General features: G+C 43.0%; 1 protein-coding gene across 1 annotated transcript in view; it reads right to left on the reverse strand.

Moving 5' to 3' along the window:
* Nucleotides 1-747: 747 nt before the first annotated feature.
* Nucleotides 748-16,658, reverse strand: part of IRAK3 (interleukin 1 receptor associated kinase 3) — a 47,151-nt gene continuing 31,240 nt past the window's right edge. The window contains exons 9-12 of the mRNA XM_081249224.1: nt 4,930-5,128; nt 4,536-4,598; nt 4,277-4,441; nt 748-1,692 (exon numbers count right to left, since the gene is read on the reverse strand). Of these exons, the coding sequence (XP_081105350.1) occupies nt 1,174-1,692; nt 4,277-4,441; nt 4,536-4,598; nt 4,930-5,128 (946 nt within the window). The 3' untranslated portion in view covers nt 748-1,173. The remainder of the gene's footprint in view (nt 1,693-4,276; nt 4,442-4,535; nt 4,599-4,929; nt 5,129-16,658) is intronic.

A 16,658-nucleotide genomic window follows, 5' to 3' on the forward strand; every position in this document is an offset into this window, starting at 1 on the left:
GATTCACAGACACAGAAAACAAACTTATTGTTATCAAAGGGGAAAGGGGGGGGTCAATTAGGAGTTTGGGATTAGCTGATACGAACTACTATAAATAAAATAAACAACAAGGTCCTACTGAATAGCACAGGGAGCTATATTCAATTTTCTGTAATAAACCATAATGGAAAAGAATATGAAAAAGAATATGTATATATGTGTCTAACTGAATCATTTTGCTGTACACCAGAAACTAACACAACACTGTAAATCAACTGTACTTCCATTAAAAATCTTTAAAAATTGAAAAAAAAAAAGAAATTGCTATGGAAATGCTGATAAAGTGAGTACTATTGGCTGGAAAGATTAGGAAAGCTTCCTGGAGGATGGCAGTTATGGTGGGCCCTGAAAGATTGGGTAGGATTTCAAAAGGGGGAGATCCAGTAAACACCAGGAGTAAAGGCACAGAGTTGGAATCAAACAAAAAACTGACCTAGGCCTTTATGACCAGCCATTTTCTTGGAACAAAAATTGCTTGATTAAAATTTCATACATTCTACTCAGGATATAATAGTCTCTATGTAAAAAAAACCTGTAATAATAGTCAATATTATATGAGATAAACTATCTTAAGAGTTTAAATACAGAAATACAGATCTTGGGCATGTCATGGCTCCTGTTCAGATAGGCAGACTTGACAGGGATGAACAGAAATATACTAAGAATTGACTGAAATAAGCAAAAAGGCAATTCTTTAAAAAGGTACGGTATTTATTAACATTTACAAGTTAGACGTTTCTGACGACCTTCGCAAGCAAGCTAAACGAAAACAATGGAATCCAACTGAACTGAATGTACTTGGCAGACTGGAGGCTCTGAGGATTCACGTGGATGTTGATGGAGAAGACACTGGAATCCACTCCATTTTGGTAGGTTTTGATTGTTTTGTTTGTCTGAAGTCAGAGTCTACGATCTTAAGTAATTCTGAATGGTTCTACTTTAGTCCAGGTTTGATCATGAGGCAATGATCGTGCTAAAACAAAATTTTAAGCCACTCTGTTCTGCAAGTTGGAAGGAATGGAATAAAATTGTTCAGATCATTGATCTGCATTACCCAAATTCACCATCAATCATCCTCCTGGCACTACCGATAAAGGCAATGTCTTCCCAAGATGAGACCTGTACTCAGGTGACTCAGCAATACTTGCTTTCTTCTTTATCCTCTGGTGAAATTGATGCCTTTTTGTACTGTTCACATTCATTCCAGGAAAATTCAGAGGAACAGCCAGTCTCCACTGGCATGCTCCTGTAGGAATGCCCTGGAACTTCCGCAGAAGGGTTCACATTCACACCAGAGGCCCTCAAGTCCTGGGATGGAGCTGCATGCTTTGGAGACCCACTTTCTTCACAAGGAGAACTGGGCACATTGCAACTGTCCTCGTTGTTCCTCCCACTCCCTGTCTTTCTGTCAAAGCCCAGGAATGTAACCTCAGACTGGCTGCATTCAAAGGGAGTTTTCTGAGTCGTTCTCCCTTTTCTCCAACCTTTATCATGAGGCAGCGATGGATTATTCTGGTTTTCATCATCTTCCACTGGAATACTTGGTACGTTATCGAAGAACAGAGGAGAAGGACTCCTGAAGGACTTCAAGGATGTGGGAGGATCTTCCGCAAAATACAAGCTGGCTTGAGTACTTTCAAGAACAGTTAGGACCTGATTAACCAAGAAGCCAACACACATTGAATGAAGTCTGAATAACCTCTCCTTTTACCTTTTTTTTTCTGTCTACCTATTAAGGAATATTCTCTTATTTTCATGAAATAAGTTCAACTATAGAATTTGAAATGCGAAGGAACTAAAGATTAGCTAAACTCCTTCATGTTATTAATTGACTTGAAGCAAAGTAGAAAAGAAATTGATTATCAAGAGACCTGACTTTAGGCCTAGATTTGCCACCAACTACTTTGTGACCTTGGATGAATTTCTTATCATTTTTTACTTCAGCCTTAATATGTGGAGGATTGGAAAGGGTCAGGGGATGGTGAACCCAATCTATAGTTCTCAAATGCCAGACTACCTAGGGAAGCTTTCTTAAAATACAGATCCCTTAGCCCCAACCTAAAGATGGTCATTCAAAAAATATGGACATGGGGGCCCAGGGATCTGTATTTTAAAAGCTTTGCAGTTGATTTGGATATGCAGCTGAATTGAGAACCATTAACCTGATATAAAATAATATACATTCACACACACATGTAATTAAAAAAATACATATAGAGAGCTTTATAATTTACAAAGTGTTTTCACACACATCACCTCATTTAACCTGCACAAACATTAATACCCTCACTTTATAGAAGAAAAGGCTGAGGCTCAGAAAAGGGAATCACTATCACTAGCCAGTAAAGAGCAGACCTGTTGCCTGACCCCACGTCTTCTGGCTCCCAATTTCATGTTCCCTCCACTATATATCGCAAAGCTCCTTTCCGGGCCCAAGACTGCAGGTCACACAGTTCTTACTGGTGGTGTCAGGCCTAGAACACAGCTCTCCTGACTCCCAGGCCAATGGTCTTTATATTCTGATTATGTCAACTCCTTGTTTAAAACCCTTCCATGGCTCTACAACAGACTTAGGATGGAATCCAAATTCCTAGAATGGAATTCATGTCCCTTGATCACCTGGAACCTCCTATTATTTTAAACCTGTCCAGCTTTTGCTCTCCACCATCCCACTTCCATGGTGCTAGACTATCTGCAGTCTTGGTGCCAAGGAATCCACTGCACCTCTGAGCCTTTGCAGGTATAGATTCTCTCCCTGGAAAGTCCTTCCATCCTTAATACCTAAATCCAACCTGTTCTTCAGATCATAGCTCAGCTATCACCTCCATCAAGAAGCTTCCTTGGGGCTTCCCTGGTGGCGCAGTGGTTGAGAATCTGCCTGCCAATGCAGGGGACACGGGTTCGAGCCCTGGGCTGGGAGGATCCCACATGCCGCGGAGCAACTAGGCCTATGAGCCACAACTACCGAGCCTGCGCATCTGGAGCCTGTGCTCCGCAACAAGAGAGGCCACGATAGTGAGAGGCCTGCACGCTGCGATGAAGAGTGGCCCCCACTTGCCACAACTAGAGAAAGCCCTCACACAGAAACGAAGACCCAACACAGCAAAAAAAAAAAAAAAAAACAAAAACGTGTAACAACATTATTAAAAAAAAAAAAGAAGAAGCTTCCTTGACTTCATAGGCTGGGACGTATTCTGACTCTATGCTCCCATATTGGCCTGTGATTCTCATCTATCATCATGCTTATCTTCTGGTACCGAAACTTCATGTTTATAGATCTGACTCTCCCTTTGGACTGTGAGCTGAAGGGCAGCAATCCAGTATCTTGATCACTGTTGTATCACCAGCACCTAGTCCAAAGTCTGGCACGTGCAAAGCAGGTACTAAATATTTGTTTACTGTAAACAAATAAATGTCTAGATGATTCAATTGATGGACAGATGAGTAGATGTAAAAAATCAATAAGGGAAATACATGCTGCATTTAAAAAAAAATTTGGCTGCACCACACAGCATGTGGAATCTTAGTTCCCCAACCAGGGTTTGAACCCAGGCCCTGGCAGTGAAAGCGCTGAGTCCTAACCACTGGACCACCAGGGAATTCCCGTATGCTTCATTCTTAATGGACCAGATCTCTTCATGAATGTTGAATAAAATATTCTCTCCAGGGGCTTCCCTGGTGGCGCAGTGGTTAAGAATCTGCCTGCCAATGCAGGGGACACGGGTTCGAGCCCTGGTCTGGGAAGATCCCACATGCCGCGGAGCAACTAAGCCCGTGCGCCACAACTACTGAGCCTGCGCATCTGGAGCCTGCGCTCCGCAACAGGAGAGGCCACGACAGTGAGAGGCCTGTGCACCGCGATGAAGAGTGGCCCCCGCTCGCCGCAACTAGAGAAAGCCCTCGCACAGAAACGAAGACCCAACACAGCCATAAATAAATAAATAAATAAATAAATAATAAATTTATTAAAAAAAAAAAAAAATATTCTCTCCAAATTAGTCACTTATGTCTTTTCATTAAATGTTTTGTGGTTGCCCTGGTCCCACCCAGTAATACCCTCTTTCAGAGTACCAAACGATGTGACCTTCTGATCTGGAAAAGCTATCTATTAGGTGAGAATTCTCTGCTGGAAGCTGCATTTGTCTCATTGATATTCACATAGGTACACAATTTATCCAATTTAGATTTTCCATGGTTCCATGGACTCAGTTTTTAATAAAACCATGGGTATACGCACTTCATCCATTGAGGGTCTTAATTTTGCCCGTGTTGCAGCACACTGGCCTGCCAAAGAGAACAGCTTGGCGGAAAAATTCCGAGGACAGGGATGTACTTTCTTATCTAGAAATGAGATACATGAATCGAGGCCTCTCTTCTCCAGCAATTCTATAAGGAGATCCCTCTAGGAAAAAAAGGAGACAAACTCGTCATTGAGAACTCAGAATCTATCTGAAAAGTGACCAAGAAATAGGCACAGAGATGAAGACAATTCTTACCAGCTGGATATGCTTTGGCTCATCTAACACCACTTTACAACCTGTCAGAACTTCCATTATTACCTACAAGGAACATATAGAAAGTCAGCTACATAATATAAATATTATACATGTAGTAATAATTACTAAATTATAAATATTACTAAAATATTACAAATATTAAATATATACACATAATTAGTCATGACTATTAACCTCAATACTGAATACAGTTCATTCTAATTAATGACTTTACATTTCACTACTTGATGGATTATACAAAATTAATGTATAAGACAATGAGTAACAGAAAATCGATAGGTCTAAAAGCTAAAGCCTTTAAAATAATTCTTGGGATTTAGTGTATTCTTGGCAACAAACTCTTCTACTTTGTTAACTGGTAGTTGGTACTTACAATTCCAAAGCTGTAGACATCTGTTTTAACAGAAAGTTTGCCCTGTCTGATATACTCTTCTGGCATGTACCACAAACGTTTACTGCTGCTGCTGGTCATGCTTATGACAGAGCTCTGAGGTTCTAGGTGGGGTCGGATGTGTGCCATGGCAAAATCAGTTAGTTTGGGTTGAAACCGATCATCCAGAAGTATGTTTGCACTGAAATTGTGATCAAGGGCAAACAAGACAAAAACATCACAAAGGTATTTCGAAAACAGGACAAGCTCACCATTATAGCTGATCAATTCCAAGTAAAGCCATATGTTATTTTCCATGAACTTTTTAAACGATATTTCCTCATTTTTCTTAAAGTATAAATCCAAGTGTTGTGTAAAACCTAAAACAAAAACCTGACCTAGGAACAGTAGGCATTTCAAATTTACAGGCACATATATGGAGCTGGTGGATAAAGCTGATGCTTTGTCAACAGGAGAAACTGAAGTTAACCAAAGCAGCTTTCCTTGTGTTCTTCTTACATGCATGTAGTGAGAACATTAACTGTTTTTTTTTTTTTTTTTTTTCTTTTCAGTACGCGGGCTTCTCACTGTTGTGGCCTCTCTCGCTGCGGAGCACAGGCTCCGGACACGCAGGCTCAGCGGCCACGGCTCACGGGCCCAGCCACTCCACAACATGTGGGATCTTCCCAGACCAGGGCACGAACCCATGTCCCCTGCATCGGCAGGCGGATTCTCAACCACTGCACCACCTGGGAAGCCCCATTAACTGAGTTTTAATCAGATTATAATTAAGTGTCTGATGTGCACAGGGCTGTGCTGTGGAATGCTCAGCGTAGAGCTACTGCTCTGCAGTCATTTGAGGAAACTTTGGTAGCCTCTGCCTTCCTAATAACCCTAATCCGTTGTTCCACCTCTATGGATTTTTTGTCTTTGAGTCTTTTTAAAAATATAAATATCTGCAGAGGCAAAGGCAAAGTGCTCAGAGTCAGTTTTAGCTGCTTGGCACATAAAAACCTTAATAGTCACTTAACATATTAGCTGAGAATAAGCAGCAGCTTCTTTTATCTTTGAAGGGTGGTCTTAGCAGGGATGGGAAATGATAAGCTTTTCACAGGACACACACCTGGGAGCAAGTCCCAGCTCTGCGTCTTCCTGGCTCTGTGACTGCTGGTGGGTTACCTCACCCTGTAAGCCTCAATGTCATCTTTCCTCACATGTGAGATGAGGAAAAAAATAGAACTCACAGAACTGATGTGAGGCATATAAATAGCCTGGCATACAGTAATGCTCAATACTGGTAGCTGGGATGAAGATTAGCAACCCCTCATAAGACAGCAGATGGATATTGATAAAAGAGGTGGGTGGATCGTGAGAAAGTCATCTACTTTTCCACTTTACTTAGGGCTATCTAGAGCTTGCTTTTCATCCCCTGAAACCAAAGCTTCCAACAGTGGGCCTGCCCATCCAAAAGGCCACATGGGATATTTGTAGTAAAAGTGGTATAGGATGAGAAGAAGAAATTCTTAGTCTAGAACAAATATTGGATCTTATGAAAGTTCTAGAAATTCTTGCTGTCCCTATACAAGTAGGCCCACAGGCAGACCCCAGTTCTAAGGTGTGAACCACAGGTCTTATTATGATTCAGAGTATTGAGTCCTAGTTCTATTTAGAGGATTTGATGCTCATGTCTTGAGAATTCTAGTCCAGACTTTGTCTAGGACTGAGTTGACAACAGACAAAATGATGGGACTCCCCAGGGCCCTTTAAGGATAGAGAAAGATGTGCTCTGAACTTTATTTCACTCTCCCTCCTCTAAAGGTGGCAGGAGAGTTTCAAGGTCCAAAGAGCCCACCTTGTCCATAAGCTGAGGGCCTTCACCTGTTGCATGATCCTTGTACCTACAAGGAGAAAGTCAGAGAAGGCCTGGCTCTCTAGACTTGTATCAGTAAGCACAGTCCTCATTATTCTCCTTGCCTGGTCTTTTCTCCCCAGATATTTCATATCTGGCAGTTTCTAAGGCCAGATGGGGTCTCACACAGCACCATCTGTTACTCCTTACCTGTTCTTCCGTTTTCTCAGTTGGAGAATAGTGGTAGCTATCCTGAACCTCTGAATATGGGGAATACATTAGAGCCAGATCCTACCTTCAACTCAGCTCTAGATAAGAACAGACATTTAGTTCTTAATGACTTCTTCCATAGGTGTACACTTCACTTGTTCAGATCAAGGCTGGGGCTTCCAGAGATGCCCTGATCATTTCAGAGCCCCCGGGTATTTAATGCAGGAGTTTGCCAGGTGTGCCAGGAGGTGAGGTGGGCAGAGAGTTTCATTAACTCTCATTACCGGGACCCAAGCTTCTGCCACCCTGACAGCCTGGCTCTCTTCTGCCCCCCTGCCCTACCACTGCCCCCCCAACCCCGCTTTATTTCAGCATAAGAGGAGGACAGCAAAGATCTGAATGCCAGATCTTCAAGGTCAAACATCTCATCCTCTTCTTCCTCCACCCTAGCCTTAAAGATGGTATAAAACCATAACTTAAAAGAGAATGCAAAAAGCTGAACTGGTGAAACAGAATCCCTGAAGAATAGGTCTTTTCTAAGTACAAAAGGAAAAAAAAGAAACACCATCACTCATAATCTAATCCATTTATTTGATCCTCAGTAAAACTGGGGAAGTTTTCAGCAACTGGTGACTCATGCTTCTGTAAGAGTTAGGCAGAAGTGAGCTGAGTAACCACAGCATTACACAGCGTTACACAATAAAGAACTTTGGGTTACATAGAGGACTTGGTTACACACAGTGACTCATGCTTCTGTAAGAGTTAGGCAGAGGTGAGCTGAGTAACCACAGCGTTACACAATAAAGGACTTTGGGTTACACAGAGGACTTTGGGTCAGTGAGAAGCCATCAATAAGAATGTGAAATTGTTCCAGGGCACTGCATTTACACTTTGAATAATGAAAGTGTAAAGACAAATTGTTTACCAGCAGACTTTAGTGTACAACATAAATTTTGAGTCCAGTGATTTACTCTGTTCTAAATAAAGGTTAATGGTAGCTGAGGAAGAAGGATGTTCTCTTTTAGGAAAGTGGGAACTGCAAAAAGGCCCTTCAACAATCAATTGTACCTGAATTCTTTCCCCTCCTTCAACCTCAAATAGAATGTTCAAACATAAGGTGCCTTCAGCTACCTTGCAGGTCAACTGAATGCATTCACCCTACAGGAGTAAAAACAGACTAACAGAACAAAGACAACATAAAATAACTGAAATCATGTAACAACAGAATGCAACAAACAGATGAGAAACATCCAATGGCCCACGCCTTCAATTTAGCGCTTCTACCACCTATTTCTTCTCTTCTCTCCCACAAGGCTACTTACTGTAGCAGAGAGACCACCACCTCTCTAGATAACTCTTCTAGCAGAAGGACTAGCAGTGGTACATTAAGGTGATGGGGAAAATCCCACACAAAGTGGTGAATTTGTATTCTGATTCTGGGGATGTTACTTCATCTCTCTATTGCTAGGGGTCTCTAGGACAATTCTCTGTGGGTACCTTTTGCTCACGTTGTCTCCTCATTTAAAGCTGAACCCCTTGGGCCTTAAATATAAAGCAAGATGATACACCTAGATTGTAACGCAGGATCTGAATTTAAGTGCAAATATGTTTGACATGTAAGCGCGTGACTGGTTTTTAAAAATCTGTATCTATATTTTGACTTTAGGGGGAGTTGTTGGTGCTCAGTAGCCCAGTCCCTGAATACCTGGCAACTCTCAGGAAAAGTCTAGGCTTCACTTAATTGGCCCCAGAGATAAAGAGCACCCAACTGGCTCTCCATGGCAGCCTGAGGCACCAGGACAGCTTGCTGTCTGTGTCACTGCTGTTGCAACACTAAGACACCCCTCACCAGATGTCTTGCCTTCCCTCACCAGATGAGGGAAGACCCAGTTTCTCCGACAACCTGCAGATTACTGGAAAAAGGCATACACACCCTCTCCCACTTCAGCATGCAGTGTATCTTCGCAGTTTCTGTGAAGCTGGAACCCGTTATGTCCCTCTTGGATTATACAGCTTTCCCTTTCTTTCCCATTGACCTAGGCAGCACTCAGAGACAGTATTATGGCTTGTTCTTGCTTTATTGGTGTCTTGTGAGTCCTAGGCCCAGACAATAAGGGGTTTTCCTCCTTTAAGTGTGAAATTTCGTCTCTGACCAAACTAGCACAACTTCCCTAAGCCTCAACTTCCTTGTAGGTAAAAAGATCTGATGATGCTTACCTCACAGGATTATTACAAGGACTAAATGAGAAAACATAAGCAGAGTGCCTGATGCACAGGGAGAGCCTCAAAACATGCTTTCAAGGATGTAGTCTGGCCACTGTCCATCCTATATCCACCACCTTACCTTAAAATCCTACAGAACTTGGTTAGGTGTCTCTAGAAGTTCAAGCACACCAATTTGAGGTAACAAAGGTACAGAGGGTTGCAGGATAACCCTGGAGATCTGAACACCCTTGGGTTAATCAGTTTCAAGGCATCAGTTGTGTTTCAAAATAGTTCCAGAGAACTTCTGGAAGAACCTGACTAAACTAATATTCCCAGATACCACGGAGAGAAAAATATACATACTGTTTGGTATGTATGTGTGCATGCATGTATGTATTCCTGTATATAAATAAATGAACATTGGGGTTTAGAGACAATAGTGGTAAATAAAATTAATAGGGAAAATTTTTATTTACGTAATATTTGTTTTGGCATTCCTTAGAAAAAATGAACATATTTGGATATTTTAGAAGAAGGCAGCCACTAGGGGGAGAATAGGAAAAATCTGAGGAAAAAGAATTGCTATATCTAAAATGTTTCTGAAAAACAAACGTAGTTTTTTTTGGCGGGGGAGGGGGGTGATGTCAGACAGGGAGGAGACTGGTTAATTAAACCATCAATCAAACAAACATGTGCATTCCCTGCATTTTCGGTTCCTGGTAAACGCTGAGCTGGAGCCCAGTGGCCTCGCCACACACGTCAGGTCTTGGGGGTAAAGGCAGGAGGAGCTTGGGTCCATGGGCAAGGGTGACGCAGTCACACTGAGGGAGCCCATCTGTGGCTACGCACCCTCCTTCCCAACTACTCAGTCCTTCTAGTCCCTCACAAAGGAAATTCCCTACGCACTTACTACGGCCATATATATTTGATCAATTTCCATTTTTAAAAAAATTCATTTTTAAGCAGATGGCTTCTTCCTTCCTTTCTTTCCTAGACCACCTCCCTTGTATGAAAGACTGTTTCACTTGGCAGGAGACACACGGCCATACCATAAGAGAACATGATCTTGTAGGAAACATTAGAAATGTTCCCCAAGATTATCTCCTCACTTTGGCAACATTAACAAGAATGAATGTCTGGGATGAAAAATGCCAGGGATAAAATGCATTTCAATTTAAAATCATTCATAAATGTGAAAACAGTTAAGCTCGCTAAGGAATAAGATGGAAATAACAAGAAGGTTTACTGCCTTCAGATGCTTTTATGTGATCCCGTAATTCAAAAACATCTTCGTTTTCCCCAATAAAAATGTGAGGGTCTTTCGCCAAGAACAGAGACTTCAACTCTTTAGGATTCTTTTCTTTCAATCCTTTTTCTCCTCAAATTCCACCATCTGGAAATGGATTTTGTTTTTATAACATTCTCTTTGCAGAGTTCAAATTACTAAGACATTTTGGGGGTAACTGAACCAGCAGACTTCTTGACAATACCTTTGAAATGTGGTCTCAGCTTCATCCTTGGTGTTCTGCAGCTGTGTCCTTGACAGTGTCTTCCTTCGAAGACCATTTATTCTCTCTCTCTGCTTGCACAAGGCGAAGATTCCGAATGCAGACCACCAGGCCTAATCTCCCCCCCAAAGTCGGCCGCCTGCTGCCATTTTCACTAGGAGTCCAAGGTCAACATTCCCAAATTTGCACATACTAATTATGTTCTCCTGTCCCATTTCCCTGCCTTTGCTGATGAAGCCGACATGCTCCCAGGAGTCCCGGCTAGAAAGGCTTAATTACCTAATAAGAGCATGACTGTTGGACCCACACAAGCGTGGAACCCACCTCCTCAACCCATCTACAGACATGTGACTGAGGCAGGTTACTACCTCTGTAAGTCTCAGCTTTCTCCTCTGTCAAACCAACGATAAGACCAAACGATGTGTAAACTCAGTCCCCTGGCTTTCACTGAGCTCCCTAACACGTCTGCAGCCTATCAGCCACGCTGAAGGTACTAATACCAGTGCAGTCAGGATAGACTGGGCTTACTGCTGTCTGGGGGCCTTCTTTATGCTGCTCCCCTTACCTGCAAAGTACTCCCTTCCACTTATTATCATCCAAATCCTCTATGCAGCTTGATTCACTTCCTCCGTGGAGTTTCCACTCGACTGCTCTGAATTCCAGCAGCCATCCTTTCTCCAAGTTCCTACTGTACAGCCTGCACTCTTCGATTTGGCACTCCCTCAGAGACCAGCTTCTGCTGTTTACAGAAGCATAATGCTGAATCTATAGAAGATACCAACTAAACATCTGATCATATAATCAGTTTGTAAATTAAGAGAAGTTGAAACCGTAAGCAGCCTTAGACCACTGGGCATAAGGCAGGTATGTGGCCCAAATGTTGCCGAAACATCGTCCCACATTCTTGGCAGACATCACTAACTGAGTTCAGAGCCACCCACCCCAGACTCCCTTTCAACAAGGCACACGGGAAGTCATTACCAACCAATCAAAGATGGAATGTGAGACGAAACAGATTTGTCAGCGCTGCTAAAAGTATAACCACTCTTTTTCAGATGAGGTAAATAAGGCCCAGCTGGTTGAAATGACTCATTCTATGCAAAATAGCTTACACTAAAGCCTAGCCCTCCTATTTCCCTGTTCGGTGTTCTCTCGATTTACTATAGTTAACTGAAAGAAACATCTTTTGATTCAGCTATTCATAAAAGATCAAGAAACTGTTGATTACAAGGCAGAAAGGAACTGAATTTTCTCTCTTCTTCTCTTTAGTTGTATATAGATAATTCCGGTGCCAAAATAACGGCTAATGGGCGAGTCACATTTTGGTGCAGCAAAGAGGAAGTTCTAATAATTAGAGCTGCACCCAAATAGAGGTCTAACAATGTGCTGTGCGGGGGTCCAAGGACAGATCAGATGAGATACCTGAGTCTCCATTAGGTGGGAGGAACTAAACTCACTGCCAAACCCTGGGCTGTGCTTCACAGAGATAATCTTATTTCATCCTCACAACCCTGGGAAGAAGTACAGTGGTTCTAGTCCCATATAAGGAGACTGAGCCTCAAGGAATTGAGTAATTTACCCACGATCACACTGCTGGAAAGTAGTAAAGCTGGCGTTTGTACTGAGACCTGGGAGACCCCGAAGGCCACACCCTTAGGCAGTGACAAGAGACAGGGGCAGCAATGAGATCACTGGGGTGGGTGCTGGAAAGAGGGAAGGACAGGGAAAAGACTGGGGAGGGGTGTTTCTGGAAAACAGGCAAGTCAGAACTCTCCCTAACCTGCTCTAGGGTGAGCAGGTGTCTGGAGGTGCCTCCTCAAACATATCTGAGCTCATCCTCACTCAGAAGCTGACTAGGGGAAAGCCTGGCCAAGATCTAAGAAAATGTGGTGTCATGTCATTCTCCAGCCACAAGCCCTAGATTTGTGAGTATAGAACACAGTACAAAAACAAGCAGGTGAAATGGCACAGAATTTGAAAGCAAGAAGAGGTCCAACTCGAGATTATTCCACTTGGCTCTGATGTACAAGTGAGAAAACTGTGGCCTGAGAGTGGGAGGCGGGGCCTGGACTCGAACCCAGACTTCCTGTGCTCTTTCCATGTCACCCCCGTGACAGCATTTCGTGTTGCCCAGACAGAAGGTGCTCCTCACACTTTGGGCACCTGGCTGCTGAAGGATGACCTTACAATCTTCATTTTTTAAACTATTTTTAAAACGACGAAGGTGTGAGATTATCAAGCTTCTTTGCAGACAGAATTAATTACAGAGAAGGAAAAGAAACTTTGGGATATCATTCAGCAACTAGAGACTCCTTCTTGAAATTTCTGATTCCCTGGTTTGAGATAGAAAGGTCTGATGCTGAGTTATTTTTTTTCTAATAAATTTTATTTTTATTATAAGAGGAGACATAATCCTTAAATACGAATTTAATATCAAGTAGAAGTAAAAAATAAGCCATTAAATGAAAAGCCATAGTCTCTCTAATTAAAGCCTTATTGATATTTTGGTATGCTCCACTTTTAATCTTTTTTTTTTAATTCCTGAAGTAGTTCTACAAGGTTATAATTGTATACTGTTTACTATTTCAATTTGGCTTTTTGCACTGTCACTTTATGTACACTGTATGTTATTTCATACTATTAAAAACAATATTTAATAATGTCAAATGATGTATGATAACTCTTTGGTGATTCATCAGTCTGAGGCCCAAGTGCAGAAAGGAAAATAAAGGTTTTCTATTTCTCACTTCAACAAAAACAGAGCCCTGACCTACCCACAGAAAAGGTCACTGTTTTAACACATTCTGAGATGTCCTTTTTGAGCCAATTATCAGGGCTGTGCCATAAAATGACATCTCTTCAAGAAGCTGCCTTTCCTTGCAAGGAATTAGAAAATTAATATGACAAAGGCTGAATAGTAGGGATTTCAGATGTCCCTGAAAGCACAAGGCTGTACACAGTGGGACCAAGAATCGGGGAGGCCCAAGTTTAGAGCAAAGTAAAGGATTCAAAAAGAGATTCAGGAGGGTGATCTAGGTCAGCCAATTCACGTTTGGTCAAGGAAGGGGGGAAAGTCTACTGTTATAGTTGGCACTAATTAACATCTTTGCTGGCAGGCTCAGCAGAAAGGCCAAGAGTTCAGTGGCTGTGGAGGGGGCTGATTTGCACTGGAACAGACGGGGACACACTGATGAGCCCTTGTGAAACCACAACTCTCAAATCAATGCCCAGAGCCCCAGAATTCCACACCTTGACACATGACTGGGTGGGTGTAATCTATACATGGTTATGTTTGAGCCCTTGAACCCTCTGGAAAACCCAGAAAGGCAACAATCAGCAGCAGCCCCTTCACCAACAAAAAATAAAATAAAATACACTGCTAGCTTCATTTCCAGCTCAACCCTGCCTCTTCCATGAAATTCTACCTTTCTCTGATCAGATCTCTTTTGCTACTCGTCTCAATATTACCTGTTGAGCACTCTGTGTTATTTAAGTGATTTTATAGCTCAGCACATCCAGACAAATACCTGGGATACTGGCCTGAAAGAAACAGCCTCCTTTTAAATTGTGAGGCTACCTAAGAGACTTCAGAACCTTTCTGTTCCCACCTATACCCCAGAGAGAAGAAGCCTCAGAGTCCCTTGTAAGAGCCTAGCTTATCAAACCCAGGTCCTTAGCCTAGGAAGTGTTCAAAGCTCCATCCAACCCTCTCCCCACAATTTTCCTTATTTTTCTCCAGTCTTATCTTTCATTATTCTCCAATCTCATCCTTTCCTCTCCAACCAACCAACCTGTCTTTTTTTTTTTTTTTTTTTTTTTTTTTTTCTTTTTGCGGTACGCGGGCCTCCCACTGTTGTGGCCTCTCCCGTTGCGGAGCACAGGCTCCGGATGCGCAGGCCCAGCGGCCATGGCTCACGGGCCCAGCCGCTCCGCGGCATATGGGATCCTCCCAGACCGGGGCACGAACCCGTATCCCCTGCATCGGCAGGCGGACTCCCAACCACTGCGCCACCAGGGAGGCCCTCTTTTTTTTTTTTTTTAAGTGTTTATTTATTTATTTATTTGGCTGTGCCGGGTCTTAGTTGCGGCATGCGAGATCTTTAGTTGCGGCACGTGGGATCTAGTTCCCTGACCAGGGATCAAACCCAGGCCCCCTGCATTGGGAGTGTGGAGTCTTGGCCACTGGGCCACCAGGGAAGTCCCTCAACTAACTTGTCTTGATTTCATTACACACCCAGCATTTCTTTACTCTGTTCCCTTGAATAAATTATGCCGCCACCAGGAATATTCTCTTCCCTTCTTTCAACCAATCCACTGACAATGACCATCTCCTCAAAGATTTGGCTTGGAACTAACTAATTAGAATTAGCCCTCTCAGACCAACCACACATTAGGCATATACAGTGTCACACTATATATTTTTTGTGTTTTCACTATCTATCTGATCACCAGGTTGAAGCTTCAAGGTCAAGACTATGATCGTCAATGTCTTCCCCCCACTGTGGTCTAAGACAATGCTCTGCACACAGCAGACGTTCCATAAATATTTGTGAACTAAAATGAATGTGATTTGCAAAATGTTCAATAAATATGTGCTAACACAGAAATGATTTTTATTAAAGGAGAACTTAGTTTGTAGGTCCACTTTTCAAACACAGTAAATTGATGATAGAGGTAAGGGCTATGGACTGAATATTTGTGTCTCCCCTAAATTCCTGTGTTGAAATCCTAACCCTTAATAATGTGACGGTATTAGGAGGTGGGGCCTTTGGGAGGTGATTAGGTCATAATGGCTCCCCTCATGAATGGGATTAGTGCCCTCATAAAAGAGACCCCAGAGAGACCCCTCACACCTTCCACCAGAGAAAAGATGGCCATCTGTGAGCTCTCACGGGACACAGAATCGGCCAGTGCCATGATCTTGGATTTCCCAGCCTCCAGAACTATGAGAAATAAACGTGTACTGTTCATAAGCCACTCAATTTACAGTATTTCTGTTAGAGCAGACCAAATGGACTAAGACAATAAGTAAAAGGGTGATAAGTAAAAAGGCTGACTGGCCAGAATATCTCTTAGCCTCCGCCTCTGCTACTCCTACCACTTCTTGACCATTATAACAGGAGCCACCGTTTAGTGAGTGCATCCTCTTTGTCAAGCACCAGACAGACTTTCTGCCATTTACCCTAAGGGGTAGAAGCTATTATTCTCTTATTAGCACTTTGCAGAGGAAAAAACCTGAGGCATAGAGGAGTCAAGCAGTTGGCTCAGAATCGCATTTTAAAGCCAGCTTCTTAAACCAGATGTCTCTGATTTAAACAATTGTGGATACTGAACTAAGAGGACAGGATGGCAAGAAGGTGGGGAGGAAAGTATAAGAAAAAGAAAATCACTTGGTCACATTTTACAGAGCGCCATGCAGCCGACTTCCTCCCTAACTGTGGCCGCTGCAGTGGTGTGGCCCCATCCTTCCTTCACGATCCAGGGAGGCACTTGGTCTCCAACAGGGAGGCGTGGCTGCTGAGGGCTCCCAGCTGAGCCCCAACCTGGGAATTGCTAGCGGGAGAAGGGAGCTGCCTCACCCCAATACAGCCTCACTCAGGGCTGGCTGGATGCAGGGGTGCCAAAACCCAAGCACCTTGCCTCATTTGGGGATAGTTTCTAGGGGCCACCCCAACGTCAGCAGTCCCCGTGGCATCTGCCGAGGCCTCTGCTTCCATATCCCAACTCAGCTTCTCCAACCGCCCAATTCTGTCTTCCTCCTCCTTCCCTTACTTTTGTTATTCCCGAGAGCATTCTCAAAAAATTCCCCTGCAGGCAAATCTCTGCCTCTGAGCCTACTTCCTGGGAACTTGCCTGAAGACACTTGCCAATCATGAGAAAGCAGAGATCAGGGTCACAGTCTGTGCTCTGACCTAAAAGCAGGAGAGGCATGCTGGAGGGGCACATGCAAATCTCCCTGC

The sequence above is a fragment of the Mesoplodon bidens genome (genome assembly GCF_964165515.1).
Source record: "Mesoplodon bidens genome assembly, chromosome: 11".
Classification (NCBI taxonomy): Eukaryota; Metazoa; Chordata; class Mammalia; order Artiodactyla; family Ziphiidae; genus Mesoplodon; species Mesoplodon bidens.